A 22422-nucleotide genomic window follows, 5' to 3' on the forward strand; every position below is an offset into this window, starting at 1 on the left:
CTAAGCTCCTCCCTCTTACCATGCCCCATCTGTCCTTTCCTTGGCAGGGGACCCCAACTGCAGCCCATTTTTCTCAGTAATCACCAGTTCATTCTTCAGGACTCAGCCCCAAAGCTACACCTCTGGGGAAGCCTATTTGTACCCCTACAGGAGGTCAGAACCTCACCCTCCACTTTCACAGCAGCAAAAATATTCCAGTGGAATGCACATCTCTGTTGCTTTAAAGTTTATTATCTACATGACTCTTTGATGATGGTCTAGGCTATGAGGGTCCATGAGACAGGAACCACAGTTTGCTTATCATTGTAGACTGGCTCCTAGTGCAACGCAGAGTACACAGAGGGCCTCCAGTCAGGGTTTGTATAACAAAATGAATGACTAATGAATGAATAAACAAACAGACAATTGGGACCATCACAGAAAAGAGAACTTGTTTCCCAGACATATCAAAATTCTCTCTTGGTCTCTGTTCCCCATGTGCCAAGCGGAGAAAATAATTCACTAACTATATACCTCAAAGCACATGGGCTTCTACGGATTTTGAAACAAAAGACATGAGGGTGAATCATTTTGAGCTCCTTTAAAAAAATTATAAAAGATGCCATTAAAGTCTAGACAGATAACATCCAATTATTCAAGTGTAGATGTCTGCTTTAATGTGGATCATCTTTGTGTGGACCTAGACTCACAGTAATCCTGTGATTTAGGAAGGGAGGGAACACTCAATAAAAAAGCAACAAGCTGTCGGGAACTTATTTATAGGCTTCTCATGCCCTAAAAAGTCTTCCATTTTGCCACTGGGAACCCCCCCTAAGTATTTAACTGCTGTGCGTTAGGAAATGGGATTATTCCTAAAAGGCTAAGATTAACTAATGGCTCTATATAAAATAAAATTTCGATCCCTTGGCTTGATCTAGATGTTACCTTTCTGTACTACATTTCCTTTAACGACAGTAATATAAGGAAAGGCTTAATTAGAAAAACAGTGACAAGTCTCTTCTGAGGGATCCTGGCAGTGAGGGAAGTTAGGTTAACTAGCAGGAGAGGCTGCCCTGCAGTTCCGAGCAGAGTGTAGGCATGTGTGTCTGGCGTGGACCATCTGGCCTCCATAGACAAACCAGCCTCGGCTGAGCTCCATGTCTGTGGCTGCCTCACTCCTACCAGCAAACTGTGCTGAGCCCCGGCCCGCCCAAGTTCAGACCTCACTGCCAAGAGGGCTGCTGAATAAACAGTGCAGAATACAGAGATCCTGTGGCACCAACAAAAGGGTTACCAACAAAAACCTGAACAGACTGCACTGGACCCAGGGGCCAACATCTAGGATTCTGAATAGAAGGAAGGATGCCAAGTGACACCCAGGAGTTGAACAAGTAAAGAGCTTCACACCTACAGTCCACCCTCCTCTGGATGCCATCCTTTGAGCCTGAGTGAAATAAGCAAACGCCAACTTCCCACAGGGAAGCCAGCAAACAGCTTCAGGCCCCCCTTGCTGTAGGGTGATAGGCAGTATTCACGGCTTGCCCGTCTCACCCAGAATATACTTTTCATAGCTCTGTAACAAGTGCTGAACACAGGTGTGACCCTGCATGTCTTGCTGCCATGCCTAGGCACAGGGGAAATAGTCACATGGCTGGCTAGGAACAGGTGTGTGTCAATGTAAATGTGAACTAGGCTTTACTTTTTAATTATGTAACTTTAAATTATATAAGCAACAGACGAACACGTTCTCCTCTAAAAAAAATTAAAAGAAAACATTACAGATAAGACTAAAGTCCTCATTTATCACCATCTACCATCCAAAAGTCCTCTGTCTTCCCCAGGAGAAACCACTGCTAAGTGGGCACCTTTCCAGACTTTTTATGTCTACCCCTATACACACATGTAAACACACAAGAGAAATAACCCAATTTGTGTGTGTGTGTTGATTTTTATATATGTGGCACCATGCTGTTTATATTGCTTTGCATCTTTCAATCAACATTACATCCTGGAAATTTAGCCATGTTGTTACTATGCATTGAGCTCAAGAACAGTATGAAAATATCCACTGTGATAGACCTTGATGTTGCTTCCAGCATTTTGCGAATGCGGTCTCTCATAAGCATTTCTGCATGAAGTTCTTTGTGCACACTATTTCTTTTTTTTTTAATTTTATTATTATTAAAGTTTTAGGGTACATGTGCACAATGTGCAGGTTTGTTACATATGTATACATGTGCCATGTTGGTGTGCTGCACCCATTAACTCGTCATTTAGCATTAGGCATATCTCCTAATGCTATCCCTCCCCCCTCCCCCCACCCCACAACAGTCCCCAGAGTGTGATGTTCCCCTTCCTGTGTCCATGTGTTCTCATTGTTCAATTCCCACCTATGAGTGACAACATGCGGTGTTTGGTTTTTTGTCCTTGCGATAGTTTGCTCAGAATGATGGTTTCCAGTTTCATCCATGTCCCTACAAAGGACATGAACTCATCATTTTTATGGCTGTATAGTATTCCATGGTATATATGTGCCACATTTTCTTAATCCAGTCTATCGTTGTTGGACATTTGGGTTGGTTCCAAGTCTTTGCTATTGTGAATAGTGCCGCAATAAACATACGTGTGCATGTGTCTTTATAGCAGCATGATTTATAGTCCTTTGGGTATATACCCAGTAATGGGATGGCTGGGTAAAATGGTATTTCTAGGTCTAGACCCCTGAGGAATCACCACACTGACTTCCACAATGGTTGAACTAGTTTACAGTCCCACCAACAGTGTAAAAGTGTTCCTATTTCTCCACATCCTCTCCAGCACCTGTTGTTTCCTGACTTTTGAATGATCCCCATTCTAACTGGTGTGAGATGGTATCTCATTGTGGTTTTGATTTGCATTTCTCTGATGGCCAGTGATGATGAGCATTTTTTCATGTGTTTTTTGGCTGCATAAATGTCTTCTTTTGAGAAGTGTCTGTTCATATCCTTTGCCCGCTTTTTGATGGGGTTGTTTTTTTCTTGTAAATTTGTTTGAGTTCATTGTAGATTCTGGATATTAGCCCTTTGTCAGATGAGTAGGTTGCGAAAATTTTCTCCCATTTTGTAGGTTGCCTGTTCACTCTGATGGTAGTTTCTTTTGCTATGTGCACACTATTTCTCTAGGGAGCTGCCTATAAGGCATATTGCAAGGTCAGAGGCCTTTTTTTTTTTTTTAATCTCAACAGACTGCTCCAATTGTCCTCCAAAGAAGCAGTACCAGTGTATGTTCCCACCTCAAAACAGCAATGTATGAAGATACCCATTTCTGTTTGTTGGTGCCAAAATGTATAATCAAATGTCTTAATTTCTTCCCTGTTTGATGAGTCTTTCTCCTAATTACTAGTGAAGCTGAATATCTACTTATTGGTCATCTATATTTCTTCTCTGGCAATTGCCTATTTATATCCTTTTCGCTGATTCTTCTGTGGGATTGTCCTTTAATGAACTGGGAGAGTTATCTGTCTATTCAGAATTTCTTATTTCCTACATACAGTGGGGCAAGAGGTTTTAGGTAATGTGTAATGTGACAAGTCCATTGCCAATGTCATAAAGGGGCCTGGAATAATGATTCTCCTTCCTCCTAATGTGTGAAAACCACTGTACTAGCAGATGAGCTGCCTGAAACAATAAGGATAAAGCTGACATTCTGAGGAACCACCCTCCCAGTCTGGCCATAAACTGTGGCCTCCAGAAACTCAAAATGACACAGGGATAGATTTCCACTTTGGGTCATAACAGAATAACTGGTGCCAGATGAGCTCTCTTGCCATAAACGACTATTACAACAGGCCAAATACATGAAGTAGCCATTTTCAGGCAACAGACAAGAGGTAGCACAAGACTGCAATGCCTGAGAAAAGAGAAGCTCACAAGGTAAGTTCCAGGATCATCCAAACTCTCTCTGCCTGTGACAATTTCCTGACCATGGGGCAGAGGTGGAGCTTACACAGAGCTCAGATTCAGGGGCTACTGAAATACCTGTTATTGGCAAAGCTGAGTAACAGAAGAGAGAGCTGCCCTGGAAGGGAGGCAAAAGTCAGTTTGGGATTCCACGTGAGTCCATAACCATGGGCTGGGCTATGCATGTTCAAGGCAAGACTATATACGTCTTACTGGAGAGTGGTTAAGAGGGAAAGAGAAAATCCAGAGGTTGAGCAGTGCTAGGAGTTGCTGAAGTGCCAGCCCAGCCAGAATAGAGAGATCTCTGTAACACTCCCGGCACCTAGCTAAGGCAACAGAAAGGCCACAGCTTGGGAAAAAAAATCATGCCCTTGAGTACCATCTATTCTAGTCTCACCACAACAGAGCCTAACACCAAACTTCAATAAGACTGGCAGAGGATAAAGAACTTAGAAGTTAAGTGTAACTAAGTTAAAGGAGCTTGGGAAACATCATGGGCTTTCTGCAGACCTGTCCTAACAAAGGTGATCAGTCAGTAACTGAGCTACCACAGTAAAAAAATACTCTTCAAGGAAAGATAACAGAATCTAGAGTTTTTACAATATATCATCCATAATGTCCAGTACACAATCAAAAACTTGTAGATGCAAAGAAACAGGAAAATGTGACGCACAGTTAAGAAAAAAGGCAGTCAATAGAAACTGGCCAAGATGAACCAAATGTTGGAGACAGCAGATAAATACTTTAAAGCAGCTATTATGTGTTCAAGGACTTAAAATATACATATATACATATATATGTATATATGTGTATATATATGTATATATGTGTGTGTGTGTATATATATATGTATACTTAATAACTAAGTAGTCTTAAAAGACAAGGAAATCACCAGAACCAGACCCGAATATGATGTAGGTTTTGAAACTATCAGACAGGAAATTCAAAATAACTATAATTAATATGTTGAAGGAGTTAAAGGAGAGACAACATGCAAGATAGAAAGTTATTTCAGGTCAGGCACGGTGGCTCACGTTGGTAATCCCAACACTTTGGGAGGCCAAGGCAGGAGGATGACTTGAGGCCAGGAGTTCAGGACCAGCCTGGGCAACACAGTAAGACCCCTTCTCTATAAAAAAAAATTTAAAAGTTAGCCAGGTGTGGTGGCACACACCTGTAGACCTAGCTTCCGGGGAGGCTGAAGCAGGTGGATCGCTTGAGCCCAGGAGTTTGAGGCTGTAGTGAGCTGTGATCACATCACTGCACTCTAGCCTGGATTAGAAAGCAAGACTCTATCTCTAAATAAATAAATAATTTAAAAGAAAGTTATTTCATCAGAGACATGAAAACTATAATAATCAAATAGAAAAGCCAGAAATTAAAAACACAATTAGAGAGATAAACAATGCTTCCAACAGGCTCACTGGTATACTCTATACAGTGAGTAAAGAACTTGAAGACACATCAGTAGATACCATCCAAACTGAACCACAACGAAATAAGAGTTTTTAAAAGCAAACAAACCAGAACAGAGCATCCAAGAGTTTTGGGACACTATCAAATAGTTTAACATGTGTGTAACTGGAATCCTAGAAGAAGGGAAAAAGACAAGGCAAAAGAAATATTTGAAGAAATAATAGCCAAGAATTTTCCAAAATTCTTGACAGATACCAAACCACAAATCCAAAACCTCAGAGAACATCAAGAATACATACCAGAAAAATAATACCCTGAGTCATATTCAATAATACCCAGTCATATTCAAACTGCTGAAAACAAAAGACGAAGAGAAGATCTTGAAGGCAGTCAAACAAGAAATATTACATAGAGATGAACAAAGGTAAGAATTATATCAAACTTCTCATCAGAAACCATGGAAGCAAAAAGACAACATTTAACCACTGACATCTTAAAAGTGATGAAAGAAAAAACTGTCAGCCCAGACTTGAAAATGTCATTCAAAAATACTCATTGAAAATATCATTCAAAAAGGAAGAACAAGGCTGGGTGCAGTGGCTCACGCCTGTAATCCCAGCACTTTGGGAGACCAAGACAGGATGATCACTTGAGCCCAGGAATTTGAGACCAGGCCCGGGCAACAGGGTGAAATCCCATCTCTACAAAAAATACAAAAAATTAGCCAGGCATGGTGGCACACACCTGTAGCCCCAGTTACTTGGGAGGCTGAGGTAGATGCATCACCTGAGCCTGGGAGGTCGAGACGGCTGCAGCGAGCCAAGATGGCATCACTGCACTCCAGCCTGGGCAACAGAGTAAGACCCTGTCTTAAAAAAAAAAAAATGAAGAAATAAAGGCTCTTTGACAAAACAAAAAAAGAAAGGACTTCATTAGTAGCAAATCTGCTTTATAAGAAAAGCACAGTAAATTGTTCCAGTAGAAAGAATATGACATCAGATTGCAACCTGGAAATAGACAACAAAATGAAAAAAGGTGGAAACAGAATGAAATGAAGATAAAAGAAAGTTCTTTTTTTTTCTTATTTTTATTTCTCTAAAAGGTAACTGTCTAAAGCACAAATTAACAGCCATACATTTTGTTTGTAGCATATGTAAAAGTAAACTATATGACAACAAAGAATGAGAGAGTGGAATTAGAAATTCACTACTAGAAGTCCCTCACATTACGCACAAAGTGGCAAAATATTTGAAAATAGATTCAGGTTATTTAAAATGTATATTGTAAACATGAAAGTAACCATTCATAATTTGTAAAAGAGGTGTAAATAATAAGAAAACAAACAGAATTTTAAAATGTTCAATTAACCCCAGTTTTATCATGAGAAAACATCAGAGGAATTCCAGTAGTGGAGGATTCTACTAAATACCTGACTAGTGCTCCTTAAAACTGTTAAGGTCATTAAAAACAAGGACAATCTGAGAAACCAGCAGAGCCAAGAGGAGTCTAAAGAGACAGGATGACTAAATTTGATATAGTTTTAGGTAAAAACTAAGGAAATGTGAATAAATTATAGACTTTAGTTAATAATAATATATAACTATTGGTTCATTAATTGTAACAAATATACCATAGATGTTAATAACAGCAGAAACTGAGTTTGGGTTATATGGGCACTTTCTATACTATTGTCTCCGTTTTTCATAAATCTAGAACTGTTCTGAAAAATATAGTCTATTAAAAAATGCTCAATAAATCCAGAGAAGGCAGAAAAAGGGGAATAAGCAACACAAATGGAACAAATAACAACTAGTGAGATGGTAGATTTAAATACAACCATATCAACAATCACTTTAAAGATGAATAGCCTAAGGACAACAGTTCTTAGATTGATAGACTGGGCAAAACCTCATCTCTACTAAATATACAAAAATTAGCCAGGCATGGTGGCGTGTGCCTGTAGTCCCAGCTACTCGGGAGGCTGAGGCAGGATAATCGCTTGAACCCAGGAGGTAGAGGCTGGAGTGAGCCAAGAGCGTGCCACTGCACTCCAGCCTGGGCAACACAGCGAGACTCTGTCTCAAAAAAAAAGTGAAAAGATCAAGAAAGATATACCATCCACACATGAACGAAAGAAAGTGGGGGTAACGATATTAATTTCAGACAAAGTAGACTTCAGAACAATGAATATTATCAGGGACAAACAGGGATATTACATAATAATAACAAAGGAGGCAATTCTCCTCTGTATATAATTAATTTGGTCAATTTGTTAGATAAGTTGGAGTCATATTTTCATTAAAATGTAAAGTATTTAAATTATTTTTCCAAATTTATGAGATGAAAAAGGATTAAGACCCTGACATGCAAGAGCTAATTAAAAGAATCTCTAAGTTCATCCATTTGTTTAAGAAAACAAAACAAAACAAAACAAAAAAAGATGAATCTTAGGTTCTACCTTCTGCAAATAAGGAAATGGGGGTGTTCTGAGGTTCCTGAGCTTTAGCAACTTGCCCACTTCCCACTATTTCAGCTCTGCTGGCAGTTTCTGAATTGTGTTCCCCAGAAGCACTTGAGCAGTCACTGTGGTGGGGACTGGGGAGGAAGACAGGCGGCCAGATCCACACGGGACCACAGCAGAAAGGTGGGCTCCAGGCTGTTATATATTGGATTCTGTAAAAGATTTCATTTGGAAAAGGGGTTCTGATGCTTAAAAATAAGTTTGAATGTCACAACCTTTGCCAAAGCACCTGTTTAGAGAAGTTTAAACATGGTTTTGTAAATACAATCATCATCTAAAATGCAGGTTTTTAAAACTTCAGCAGTAAAAAAAGAAATACATAGTTGTTTCTTTCATGTTATCTCATATAGTTAACTAGCAGAGGTAAAGAAGAGAAGCTGGAGTCTCCTGCTTTCTGGTTCAATCCTCCCTGCAGGCTGCCCCCACAGATGCCTGTTTGCAGCAATGAACACACTGCACAAACCTATCACCTATCACTGTAGACAGGCTCCAGGCAGGACCAGCTATGGTCAATATTCAACACTTGTCTAATTAGACATTACTGTGAAATCTTTTCCATTTAATGTTATAAGAGATATAATCATACTCACAAGCAGACCTGAAACATCAGAATACTTCTTAGCTGGCTTAAAGGATGGAGGAGCATCAATACTGAAGTCTGGGGAAAAAAAAAAAAAAAAAAGATAACTAAACTGAACTAAAAACATTCAAATCCTTTCTCTTTTTTTTTCTAAAATAGTATTTGATAATATTCCTGAAAATTTCCTTTGTGATTAAGTAGTCACAGAAGTCTCTGGAGATTAACTAGAGAAGTAGGGGAGGATTCTCAGAAACAAGACAGTATGTCACAGGCCAAGTGCAGGCTCCAGATCTAGCCCCGCCCTGTCACCAGGGACCCTCCATTCCAGCAGAACCACCGGAAAGCTCATCTGCCCACCAGCTATTTTCACGATCTCACACTACATGGGCTGATGGTGATGAAATGCCAAACAAGCCAATAACTGGATCTGAGCACCCTGACACCCTCATGTCCACACCCAGATGAATGAATGACTAGCTCACTTGTCACCCATGTGAGTCACCCCCATGAAAGAAGTACAGTGGAGTAGGAGATGGTGAGAACTTTGAACTTGTACTTTCCAGTGAAGCTGAACAGAACATATGACAGTGTTTTACATAAATCTGGACACACTGCAGCATGAAGTATTTACTAAACACTGGCTCACAAAGTATAAAAGAGCTGGCCTTTAAGCTGGTTGTCAGGAACCCTCCTAAATCTGGTATTATACTTGGGCTACCTTGTTTTTGGAAACATATTTTAAGAGTAGACTTTTGAATAAGAAGTTTGTCTAGTAGAAACACCAATATTATCATATCGGGACCTATGACCCTAAAAACCACACATCCATGACAACACAAACAAATAGGCTCAATACAGATACAGTTATGAGAAAATACACACATAATCTGCCCAGACTGATGCCACTATAAAATTCTCAAGCTAAAAATTATTTCCTACAATGATGCAAACACAATACAATAATGTAGGTTGTTATAAGACAGTTCCTACTCTGAACATTACAAACACATGGAAGGCTCTAGACAGCTCACAGTTAGGATCGTTCAGTTGCCACGGCAATGCCCTTTCAGAAGCGAGGATTTGTTTCAGGTTCTTCCAGGTTCTGTTCTTCTTGCCAGCTACTGCGCCACCGTGGCCAGAGTGCTCGAATTGAAGGCATGGATTAGAAGAAACAAAAACCAATGGAGACTACCATTTCGACATCTGACGTTTATGTCTAATCATAACTCTAATATACCTCTCATCTGTCAACAATCATTAAGACCCCTGAGACTTTTTTAAAAGGTATTTCACTGTACACATTAACATGTTAATCTTAGTTTAAAAAAGAAGTTTTCAGATTGTCAAAACCCTTGAGTTAGTTTGTGTTGGAGTAGAAATAAAAGGCTACTTCTTTATATGCACGTAAAAAAAAAGCCTTTATTGGGTCTAACTTTGTAGAATTCATTCATGAATTTCTTCATACTTTAAGATAAATTTACTACGAAGTCAGATTTAAATCCAGGACTGCATCTCTAAACTCCCTTCTCGGGGCAAGTCTCTGCCATGTAAACTGGGGATCCTGGAAAAGTTGAGAAAGCCCCAGTTGCAGTATGGGTACTCTTCTAGGTACCTCTTTTTTTTTTTTTTATCCTACAAAGATGACAAAATAAAATGAAAAAGAATACCAAAATCTGTTGCGAACACTGGTAATATTGTATTTCCAAAACTAATTCATTAAAAAAAAATTTAACAGTATAATCTGAACTGCTGCAGTTTATTACCAGTCTCAAGAATGAAAGGAAGAATACCCTGTGTTCTACTCAACAGCACAACAGCTTGGATTTACCTTACGAAACTAATGAGGAAGTACTTCTCATTTAGCTAAATATTTCAAGCTTTGTCTAAGATTGTAAGACCAATGAAAAGGTTAGGGGAACAATCATCATGGAAATGTCCCACCCTCCAAACAGTATCCTTTAATGAATCCACAAAGGACACCCAAATCCTTGGGATATGGCACATTAAGAGATCAACAGAAAGAACCCTTCTCTTGTCCCCATCTTGCCCATAGGGGAGAAGGAGGTAACTGAGACTGAAGGAGGACAGAATGCCAGTGCCACCTTGGCTACAGGCCCAGCAAGATCAGAGGCTGAGGTGTGGCATTTGGATGTTTATTCAGCTAATACCTTTGATGCTTACCACAAAGTTGGGATCCTTAAATGGCAAAGGTTTGGCAGCTTTTTCCACAGCTCCTGTGCTAAACTCAGAGGGCACCATTTTATTCTCACTCATGGCTTCCATGCTGATACCCTTAAAACATAATAAAAATAGTTTGAAGAAGTCAGTTTCTTTCAGCTGAGTTCCCCACCTCTGCTCTCAACAGGGCATACGATGATGCCACAGGGCATGCAAGGGAAGACAGTATGCCCAGAGCTCTAGCAGGCAGCCTGCCCTAGGGGAGGGCACACCACACGGGGAGTAGCACCTGCTGTGCAGCAGCCACAGGAGAAACAGGCCAGGACCTCCAGCTGCTGTTTCCCGGGTACCCTAAGTGCCAAGCACAGGGATGGCTGTCCTACGCAAGTTAGCTCATTTAATTCTGACAACCACTCCACAGTAGGTGCTATTATCCCCAGCATACAGAAAAGAAAACTGAGGCCCAGGGGAACAGGTTCAAGGTCACATAGTGATTGAGTTTTGGATTCAAACCTAGGTTGGGCCAGTTCTAAAGCCCTCATAATCTCCATGACACCACACAGTTCTGACTTCCACTGATCTTATGAACTCTGTCTTAAAATATTAAGACAACAAAGGTCCGGCCCCTTTAAGGGTCTAGTTGGCCAGAGAACCCAGACTGGAGCTGGTATGCTTAAGGGGCACAACAGGACATGGGCATTCCAAGGAAGGAAAACGGAAAAAAAGCTGGAGGGCCACAGGTCAGCTGGCAGCAGCCAGAGAGTGCCCTGACAAGAAGGCTAATATGGTTTAAAGCAAAAAACCTTTAAGCTAACTATCACAAAGAAAAAACAAGCCAAAGTAAGAAACCACTTCTGATCTGTAATACAATTTCCCATCTTGCCAGGCTTCAATTAACTTTTAAAAAATTGAGATGTGATTTACATACAGTGAAATACACAGATCTTAAATGTAGTTGTCATGAGTTTTGCCAAAAGTTTACACTAGTACAATTCCTATCCTCGTCAATACCTTCCAGTCCCAACGGCAACCGCTGTTCTAATTTCTACCACATTACTTTTGCCTGTTGGAGAACTTCGTATAAATAGCATTTAACAGCATGTACTCTAGTGTCTGGATTCTTTTGCTCAGCATAAAGTTTCTGAGATGTGGCCAGGCATGGTGGCTCACACCTGTAATTCTAGCACTTTGAGAGGCTGAGGTGGTTGGATCACTTGAGGTCAGGAGTTCGAGACCAGCCTGGCCAACATGGTGAAACTCCACCTCTACTAAAAATACAAAAATTAGCCACGCATGGTGACGCGAGCCTGTAGACCCAGCTACTCGGGAGGCTGAGGCAGGAAAATCACCTGAACCTGGGAGGCGGAGGCTGCAGTGAGCCGAGATCATGCCACCGCACTCCAGCCTGGGCAACAGCGAGACTCCACTCCGTCTCAAAAACAAAGAAAAGTTTCTGAGATGTATCCATGTTGTTGGGTGGATCAGTTTGTTTCAGTGTATTTGCACATTACTCAACACAATAGTATTCCACTGTAAGGATGCACCCCAATTTGTTTATTCATTTTCGTGTTCGTGGACATTCGGTTCATTATCAGTCTTCAGCTATTACAAATAAAGCCTCTGTGATGTTTTCATTTCTCTTGGGCAAATACCTAGGAGTGGAATGGTTGGGTTATAGGGTAAGTGTATGTTTAACTTTACAAGTCACTGCCAAATCATGTTCCAAAGGTTGCATGCACCCTTCAAAAAAAGAGTTAAGGCTAAAAGTCATCATGTTGTCATGTGGAATTTGGAAGACACTACATGAGTAACTAAACCACAGCTTATCTACTCTCAGCTGGAATTTTAGCAACTTATTCTGGTTCCCTCATGCTGATAAGGAGCTCAACTTACTTAGTAAGTGAAAATCTTACTTATCTTAGTAAGAGAGTATGGTGGAATATGAATATATCTACATTCATTCATGTTGGGGGAAGACGAGTGGAGAAGACAAGAACCACTCACATTGCTGCAATAGTTCTTTGGGTGCTCTCTCCTCAAACACCTTCTCTGACCCCTCTCCAGGTCTCTCCACCTGAGCCGGGGTTCCAGCCAAGGCCCTGTGCTCCCTCTCCTCTGTGGCCGCCACCTTCTGTCTGGATTCCCCTTCACCTCATCCTCTCCACTTCTAAGGTCTTTCTTAGCTTTTCTTCCCTCCAAGCTTAGTGCAAATGTCAACTCTAAGAACTGAGAGGCTGCCCATTCCTCATCCTTTTCCTACCATCTGTACCCACAGTGATCTATCTCTTCCTTCCTCCCACCCTCCCTCCGCACCCCCCTCTCCCTTCCTCCCACAGTCCTTTGCGTTTATCTGGTAACTTCCTGAGCTATACAATTCAGAGGTAGGACTGTGCAGTACACATCTTGCCTACTCCAGCCGATTCTCTACAGCTCAGCCAGTGACATACTTTTCAACGCAAGCATGATGATGCTCCGCTACTTAAATCTGGCCAGTGGTTTCTACTTCCCTTGGGATTAGGAACAAATTCAGGCCTCCTCTCCAGCCTCGCCTCTTGCTCCCCATCCTTCCTACATTTTGTCTTTTCTGGTGCGATATCCATTTAGCCATTTTCTATACAGCAAAAATAGTCTCCAATTTTTCCATTTTCATTTATGCTGTACTAAGATTATTTTCATTGGGATTCGTCCATGTCTGTTTTAATTTTACAACAAAGGTTAGATTTAGTATTTTTTTACATAACTAACTTTTATTGCTTGTATGATTTTTTTTCCTTTATAGTAATCATATTTCTACCAGGTACCTGTACTCTGGGAGACCCAGTCTGATAAGGAAGATATGATTCTCCCATCACATTTCATCAGTAACGAACATTACCTTGTGCAGTTTTAGCCAGCTGTCAATGTTATATTGCATTGACTATTTGTAAGAGTAACATCTAGTATATATTGTATATATGATTCATAGTTTAGACAAAACAACAACAGCTTTATGATACAGGCAGGGAACAACAGATCAGAAGAAAGGGGGACAAGGAGAGAGGGGTAGATTCAGAGAGTGAGGATACATAGAGGGCTCAAAACATGCAGCTTTACTTCATAGTTCAGCCTCTGTCCCTGCTTCTAACCCAGTGCCTAGCACAGAGTAGGTACCAAATAATGAGTGATTCATTGATTAACTGATCAATGTTAAGGAACAAGACAGGGTGGCATGACTGAATGCCAGCATCAGCACTGGAGATGTATATGCTCAGAAGCTCCTTACAAGGAAGCATCTCTGGCTGGGATACAGTGGCCAAACACACAGGAAGGATAACTTGGAAAGAAACAACTGAGTGTGGTTACCTGCAGGGGCAGAGGGGAACACAGTGGAATGGAGAGGGAGATGGGAAGGAAATAGAAGAGAGTATATCTTCTCTGAGTATAGCTTTTTGTAGAGTTTTGACTTTTTGAACCATGTTAAGGTTTCATATACTTGAAAAAATAAATAATAAAATCAACAAGGATGTGGCAGGGGATAAAAAATAGAATTTTAAAAACCCTATAAACACAAATTCACTTGTGTTTCAAATAACATAACCACACTGAAGGGGAGGCAAGGGAGAAATAACCTGAGTAACTATGAATATGGTATTTTGACTATGTAATCCAAGGTTAAAGGCCAAAAAGAATCATACATAGTTGGTAAGTTTGTTTCTCACAGGGGCACATGTTAATAATTCTGAAACTACTTTATGTGTATTCTAAGATACATAGCAAATGTAGAAAAGCAAATAAGAAAAGGCGGAAGGCCAGAATGAGTGCTGTGGAATTGGATTGAAACTAGAGGTTATCAGTATGAGCTCACAGTTTTCAGTATACAGGCAGATAATTACAGAAATACATATAGAGGTGTGGGTAGTGCAGGTATACACACACATATATTTCCTAGCTCTGTGCACTGAGAAGACTGGAAACAATGAACAATAGGCAAAGCAACATTCAGATCATCCTTTCTAAATACAATCAGCCCTCCGTATAGAGGAGTTCTGCATCCATGGATTCAAGCAACCACAGACAGAAGACATTTGGTGGGGGAAAAATGCGACTTGACTAAACATGTACAAACTTTTTTCCTTGTCATTATTCCCTAAACTGTACAATATAACAACTATTTACATGGCATTTACATTGCATTACCTATTATAAGTAATCTAGACATGGTTGAAGTATACAGGAGGATGTGCACAAATTATATGCAACACTATGCTACTTTATTTATATCAGGGACTTGAGGTTCCATGGATTTTGGTATCCATAGGAGGTCCTGGAACCAATCCACCACATATACTGAGAGACAAGTGTATTATTCTCTAAGAACCAGTGATCCATGAAGAAATGGCTGACTCTAGGTCTGGAGCAGGAAAGTATAAGACTAGAACATCTTGTGGTGTCAGAAAGAAAGCACTTGTATCAGTTTATTCAGAGTGCTGTAACAGAATACCATAGATTGGGTGGCTTATATGATAGAAATTTATTTTCTCCAGTTCTGGAGGCTAGAAGTCCAAGAACAACGTGCTGACAAGTTTGGTTTCTCCTGAGGCTGTGTGCACCCCTGGAGTCTCTCCCTCTTCTTATAATGGCACCAGTCATCCGGGATTAGGGCCCACCCAGACGACCTCATTTAATCTTAATTACCTCCCTGAAGTCCCTATCTCCAGAATGTAACTGAGGTATACTAGGGGTCAGGACAAAATAATAAATATTGGGGTCATGGGGGTACCAAAACTTAGTCCATAACAGCACCCAAAAAATGATAGGGGCAAACTAAAGGACACGGGAGCCAGTTTGAAGAGGCTCCTAATGGACCAATCTCAAAAACTTAAGCAACAAACCAGTATATATATAAATCCAGAATATATGAAGAACTCTACAACTCAACAACAAAAAGACAATTCAATTTTTAAAAGGGCAAAGAATTTCTTCAAAGAAGATATACAAACAGCCAGTAAGCACGTGAAAAGATGCTCAACATCACTAGTCATTAGGGAAATGCAAATCAAAATCACAATGAAATTCCAATGCACACTCACTAGGATGGTTACAATCAAAGACAATAACACATATTGGCAAAGATGTGAAGAAACTGGAACCCTCATACATTGCTGGTAAGAACATAAAATAGTGCAAAAACACCATTAAAAAAAAAACACAATTGGGTAGTTCCTCAAAATGTTAACCACAGAATTATCATATGACCCAATAATTTAACTTCTAGGTATACACTCAAAGAGAATGAAAAACATATGTCCATGCAAAAACTTGTACACAAATATTCATAGCAGCATTATTCATAATTGCCAAAAGGCATAAACAACCTAAATGTCCATCAGCTGATGAAGAGATAAAATGTGGCAGGGCCAAGCACAGGAACTCATGCCTGTAATCCCAACACTTTGGGAGGCTGAGGCAGGAGGACTGCTTGAGGCCAAGAGTTCAAAAGTGGCCTAGGCAACATGGCAAGACCCTTTCTCTACAAAAAATAAAATAAAAAATTAACCAGTTGTGGTGGCATGTGCCTGTAGTCCCAGCTACTCCAGAGGCTGAGGCAAGTTCAGGAGTTCAAGGTTACAGTATGCTATGATTGTGCCACTGCCTTCCAGCATGGGCAGCAGAGTGAGCCCCTGTCTCTAAAAGAAATAAAAAATAAAACACAAAATGTAGTATGTCCATAAAATGTAATATTATTCAATCACAAAAAGAAATGGCATTCTGATTCATGCTCTGTCACGGATAAATCTTGAAAAAAATTACACTAACAAAAAGAAGCCAGACACAAAAGGCCACATATTGTATAATTCCATTTATATGAGATACGTAGTCACATTCAGAGACAGAAAGTAGATCAGTGGTTGCCAGGGGCTGGCAGAACAGGGGAATGGGAAGTGACTGCTTATGGGTAATGAGTTTCTCTTTGGGATAATAGGAATATCCTAAAATTAGATAGGATATTGTGAGGGTTGCACAACTCAGTGAATATACTATAAACCACTAAATTATACACTTTAAAAGGGTGAATTTTATAGTATGTGAATTATATCTCAGTAAAGCTACTACAGATAAATTTATAAAAGAAGGAATGAATAAAGCTAGTAGTGGATTATAACCCATATAATAAAATAAAAATCCATGACATAAATACTGATTTTAAAAAATGAATAAATGGCCTGTTGTAGTTCTGGTTACTCGGGAGGCTGAGAAGAGAGGATCACTTGAACCCAGGAGGCTGCACTGCGCTATGATTGTGTCTGGCAATAGCCACTGCACTCCAGCCCAGGCAACATAGCAATACCCAATTTCTTAAAAAAAAAAAAAAAAAAAAAAAAAAAAAAAAATTTTAATAGAAAAAAAAAAGAATGAATGGAAGAGAAGAGAAAGCTGTTGCTCACAATAGGATTCTAATTAATAAATCTAAAAGGAATGAAGATTCAAATTAGGAAATCACTACTTGTCAACCACCACAATAATAACTATTTCAAGCAAAAGCTATCAATGGATATTAAAAGTCGCTGGCAAAGTATGAAATAAAATAGGCTATTTATAGTCTCAAAGTATCTTCCCACAAGATACTTCAATACAAACATGAAAAGAATAACTTTACATTGGAGAAACCTGGCAGATACCACCTTACTAAGTGCTCACATCTAACATCATTAGTAATTCGACATCAAGTGCCACAACAGGATGCACTGAGAAGACAGCATTACTTCTCTATTTTTGCCAAAAATATATAACTCAAATCTAACCATGAGGAAATATCAGACAGGCCCAAATTGAGGAATATTCTAGAAAATAAGTGGCCAGTACTCTTCAAGTGTCAAGGTCATTGTGTTAGTCCATTTTCATGCTGCTGATTCAGACATACCTAAGACTGGGTAAATTATAAAGAAAAAGAGGTTTAATGGACTCACATTTCCACGCGGCTGGGGAGGCCTCACAATCATGGCGGAAGGCAAAAGGCACGTCTTACGTGGCAGCAGGCAAGAGAGAGAATGAAAGCCAAGTGAAAGGGGTTTCCCCTTATAAAACCATCAAATTTCCTGAGAGTTATTCACTACCATGAGAACAGCATGGGGGAAACTGCCCCCATGATTCAATTATATCCCACCGGGTTCCTCCCACAACATGTAGGAATTTTGGGAGCTACAATTCAAGAAGAGATTTGGGTGAGGGCACAGCCAAACTATCATTCCGCCCCCGGCCCCTCCCAAATCTCATGTCCTCACATGTTAAAACCAATCATGCCTTCCCAGCAGTCCCTCAAAGTCTTAACTCATTTCAGCATTAACTCAAAAGTCCACAGTCCAAAGTCTCATCCGAGACAAGGCAAGTCCCTTCCACCAATGAGCCTGTAAAATCAAAAGCAAGTTAGTTACTTCCTAGATACAATGAGGGTACAGGCATTGGATAAATACACCCATTCCAAATAGGAGAAATAGGCCAAAACAAAGGGGCTACAGGACCCACGCCAAGTCTGAAATCCAGCAGGGCAGTCAAATCTTAAAGCTCCAAAATGATCTCCTTTGACTCCATGTCTCACATCCAAGTCACACTGATGCAAGAAATGGGTTCCCATGGTCTTGGGCAGCTCTGCCCCTGTGGCTTTGCAGGGTATAGCCTCCCTCCTGGCTACTTTCACATGCTGGCGTTGAGTGTCTGCATCTTTTCCAGTCACACAGTGCAAGCTGTTGGTGGATCTACCATTCTGGGCTCTGAAGGACGGTGGCTCTCTTCTCACAGCTCCACTAGGCAGTTTCCCAGTGGGGACTCTGTTTGGGGGATTCAACTCCACATTTCCCTTCCTCAATGTCCTAGCAGAGGTTCTCTGTAAGAGCCCTGCCTCTGCAGCAAACTTTGGCCTGGACATCCAGGCATTTCCATACATCCTCTGAAATGTAGGGGGAGGTTCCCAAACCTCAATTCTTGACTTCTGTGCACCCACAGGCTCAACACTATGTGGAAACTGGCCAGGCTTGGAGCTTGCACTCCCTGCAGCTGTGGCCCAAGCTCTACCTTGGCCCCTTTTAGCCATGGCTGGAGTGGCTGGAACACAGGGCACCAAGTCCCTAGGCTGCACACAGCAGAGGGGTCCCTGGGTCAGGCACCTGAAATGTTTTTTTCCTACTAGGCACCGGGCCTGTGATGGGAGGGGCTGCCACAAAGGTCTCTGACATGCCCTAGAGACATTTTCCCCATTGTCTTGGTGATTAACATTTGGCTCCTCATTGCTTATGCAAATTTCTGCAGCCAGCTTGAATTTATCCTCAGAAAATGGGTTTTTATTCTCTATCACATTGTCAGGCTGCAAATTTTCTGGACTTTTATGCTCTGTTTCCCTTTTAAAACAGAATGCTTTTAACAGTACCCAAGTCACCTCTTGAATGCTTTGCTGCTTAGAAATTTCTTCTGCCAGATACCCTAAACCATCTCCCTCAAGTTCAAAGTTCCACAAACCTCTAGGGCAGGGGCAAAATGCTGTCAGTCTCTTTGCTAAAACATAGCAACAGCCACCTTTACTCCAGTTCCCAACAAATTCCTCATCTCTATCTGAGATCACCCCAACCTGGATTTCATTGTCCATATCACTATCAGCATTTTGGTCAAAGCCATTCAACAAGTCTCTAGGAGGTTCCAAACTTTCTCACATTTTCCTGTCTTCTTCTGAGCCCTCCAAACCGTTCCAACCTCTGCCTGTTACCCAGTTCCAAAGTTGCTTCCACATTTTCGGGTATCTTTACATACAGCAGCAACCCACTCTACCGGTACCAATTTATTGTATTAGTCCATTTTCATGCTGCTGATAAAGACATACCTAAGACTGGGTAAATTATAAAGAAAAAGAGATTTAATGGACTCACAGTTCCACGTGGCTGGGGAGGCCTCACAATCATGGTGGAAGGCGAAAGGCACGTCTTACATGGCAGCAGGCAAGAGAGAGAATGAGAACCAAGTGAAAGGGGTTTCCCATTACAAAACCATCAGATGTTGTGAGGATTATTCACTACCATGAGAACAGTATGGGAGAAACTGCCCCCATGATTTAGTTATATCACACTGGGTTCCTCCCACAACACATGGGAATTATGGGAGCTACAATTCAAGATGAGATTTGGGCAGGGGCACAGCCAAAGCATATCAGTCATAAAAGATAAAAAGACTAAGGAAGTGTTCCGATTAAAGGAGACTAAAAAGATATGACAACTAAATACAACGTGTGATCCTGGATTGGATTCTGAACCAGATAAGGGACAAGAATAAAGTCTGTGTATTAAATATCAGTGTTGCATCAGAGTTAACTCCCTGAATTTGATAAAATTTGGAATGATCTCTCCTCACTACCTTCCCACACTCCTCTCCAGGGCCTCTGCATGTGGGCATCTGGGCCCTCCTCTGTTAACACCCCTCTTCTGTCTGGACTGCCCCTCACTTCATCTTTCCCCCATGCACGGTCTTTCCTAACTGTCCTTATGTAAGAGAATGACTTTGGTTTTAAGAAATTCACACTGAAATATTTAGAGGATTAAAAAAAAAAAATACAGTGACCAAGTGAAGCCTCCCCAAGAGGCACACCCAGCTGCGAATGAGCCAGAGGTCATGACTCCTGGTTCCTGAGAAGGAAGGTGGAGCTGGCATGCAGGGCAGGAAGGGTGACAAGTGATCTGCTCTTTCAGGAGGTGGTGGTATAAAGGCAAAGGAGAAAGCCCAGGCCCACTGGAAGGAACATGGGGTGAGCCGGTCCAAGGAGACCCGCCAGCATTAGCAGAAGGAAAGCAACCATTCTCCCAATCATCTAACCATTCATAGAGTGTGCCACAGGACTACTCAATGCCCTGGACTGTCAGGAGACTGGGCCTACGAGTGGCCTAAATTAAATTAGCAAGAGAGATAACCCTGAGAGCTACCCAGTAAGCACCACGTCAAAAGAAAAAAAAAACACCCCCACTAGGGACAACTTCAGGTCTAATTCAGGGTAAACGGGCTATGAAAGAGATTTCCTAGGGCCAGATATGCTTTAAGTTTCAACTTTATTGTTTGAGTTTCTCATAAAGAATATAACTACTGATATAATACTGCTGCCATCAGGGAGGAAAAAAACAATCTGAACTGTTAAAGAGCAAAAAGGACACACTAAAGGGAAAGGGAAAACGCAGTCCCCAAAGCTTCCAACAGCGATTACAGAACCATCCATATACCTGCCAGCTCCCAGGGTCCTATCCTCAGGCAGTGGAGTTAGCTTTTTCTTCCACTCCAGAGATGTTCAAAAACTGCATTTCTTTTCCTATTATTTTGTTGTTGTTGTTGAGATACGGTCTCGCTCTGTCACCCAGGCTGCAGTGCAGTGGCACAATCACAGATCACTGCAGCCTCAACCTCCTGGGCTCAAGCCATCTTCTCACCTCAGCCCCCACTCATGAGTAGCTAGGACTACGGGTGCACACTACTATGCCCTGCTAACTTTTATATTTTTGTGGAGACAGGGTTTCACCATGTTGCCCACAGTGGTCTCGAACTCCTGGACTCAAGTGGTCTGCCCACCTGGGCCTCCCAAAGTGCTGGGATTCCAGGTGTGAGCCACTGCGCCTGGCCAAATACTGCATTTCTCCTTTACGGTTTATTCCACTTCCCCAATCCCAGTGAGGAAGCTCAAAGGTGCTGTGTGCCCAGTGAAAGGAAAGCAATACAGGGGATTCTTCTGACATAGGCGTTTAGTTCCAAGGCCCCAGGGAGACAGGGGAGAAAAATGCCAGACAGGGGCCCTCGTTAGATTCAGGCAGACAAGCACATCTGCTGAGAGTAAGGAGAGGGTGGTATGAAGAGAGGACCAGAGGTCTAAGTCAGCCATTCCAGGCAGCAAGCTAGAGAAGAGTCAAGAAGAGGATGAAAATGACACAGGGAAGCACTGGTTTTTGAAAGGTACCCCTCCTGCCAGCTTGCTCACTCCATCCTCTGCCCACTGGGAAGTCAGGCTGAAGAGAGGGCAGAGAAAGGAAGCCACCCTGGAGTGAACTGAGCCACATCATACCAGTGCTGCCTCCTGCTTCTGAGATTGTGGCAGGCTCCCTTCCTTCTCTAACCAGAGACACCCCTGCCCCAGGCCAGAGCTGGTTTTATGCTTCACTGTCCTCTCCCCCGACCCCCACATTACTACACCCTTAGCCAAACTGAGACTCCTGTGTCTACTAACAACAGGATGAGAGGGAGACAGACCTTTAGTCAAAGGGAAGATAAAGTCTGTGAGGCTTGGATGCAATAAGATAAAATTAAAATGATGCATCATTTCCATATTACTAAAGCACTATTATCACTAAGGACTTTACAAGATGAACTGTCCTGCCCCAAGATATGAACACCCTAAGAGGAGAGGAAGGAACGCCTAGCACTAAGGGGTGCCCCCTCTTTGCAGCACTAACAGAGCTGATGTAAGTCTCAGGGAAGAGAAATCCAGCCTGCTACTCAGGAAACACACGCCTATGCTAATAGACTGGAGTTCACAAGGCCTGGGTCTCTCCCTGCTCTGCTCTGCCCAACTGAAGAACCCAAATCAATGGCTTCATCTCTCCAGACAGTAGTGTGCTTGACTCTGAATCAGACTAAAGGATAACTGGGACATTCTGTCTGTGGTTATAAAGAAAGGAGAAAAATATCCTTTGTCTTATTACTGAAAAGTCAAATGTCAAGTTATATCTATGTCATAGAATTATAGATGCAAATAGCTGACCCTGGTCTAAAACTGCAAGGTTACTATAGGGTTACTTAAAACAGCAAAAATTCAA

At 41.4% G+C, this 22422-nt stretch overlaps 1 protein-coding gene across 4 annotated transcripts in view; it reads right to left on the reverse strand.

Moving 5' to 3' along the window:
• The window catches only part of INO80C (INO80 complex subunit C), a 29328-nt gene that overhangs the window by 1135 nt on the left and 5771 nt on the right, over positions 1 to 22422 (reverse strand). For 2 of the 4 annotated variants that reach the window (XM_004059332.5, XM_063699144.1), the window contains exons 2-4: positions 10616 to 10726; positions 9466 to 9577; positions 8445 to 8512 (exon numbers count right to left, since the gene is read on the reverse strand). In XM_004059332.5, the coding sequence (XP_004059380.2) occupies positions 8445 to 8512; positions 9466 to 9577; positions 10616 to 10726 (291 nt within the window). The other 2 variants (XM_004059331.5, XM_055368303.2) reach the window with 2 other exon arrangements.

The sequence above is a fragment of the Gorilla gorilla genome, chromosome 17 (genome assembly GCF_029281585.2).
Source record: "Gorilla gorilla gorilla isolate KB3781 chromosome 17, NHGRI_mGorGor1-v2.1_pri, whole genome shotgun sequence".
Classification (NCBI taxonomy): domain Eukaryota; kingdom Metazoa; phylum Chordata; class Mammalia; order Primates; family Hominidae; genus Gorilla; species Gorilla gorilla.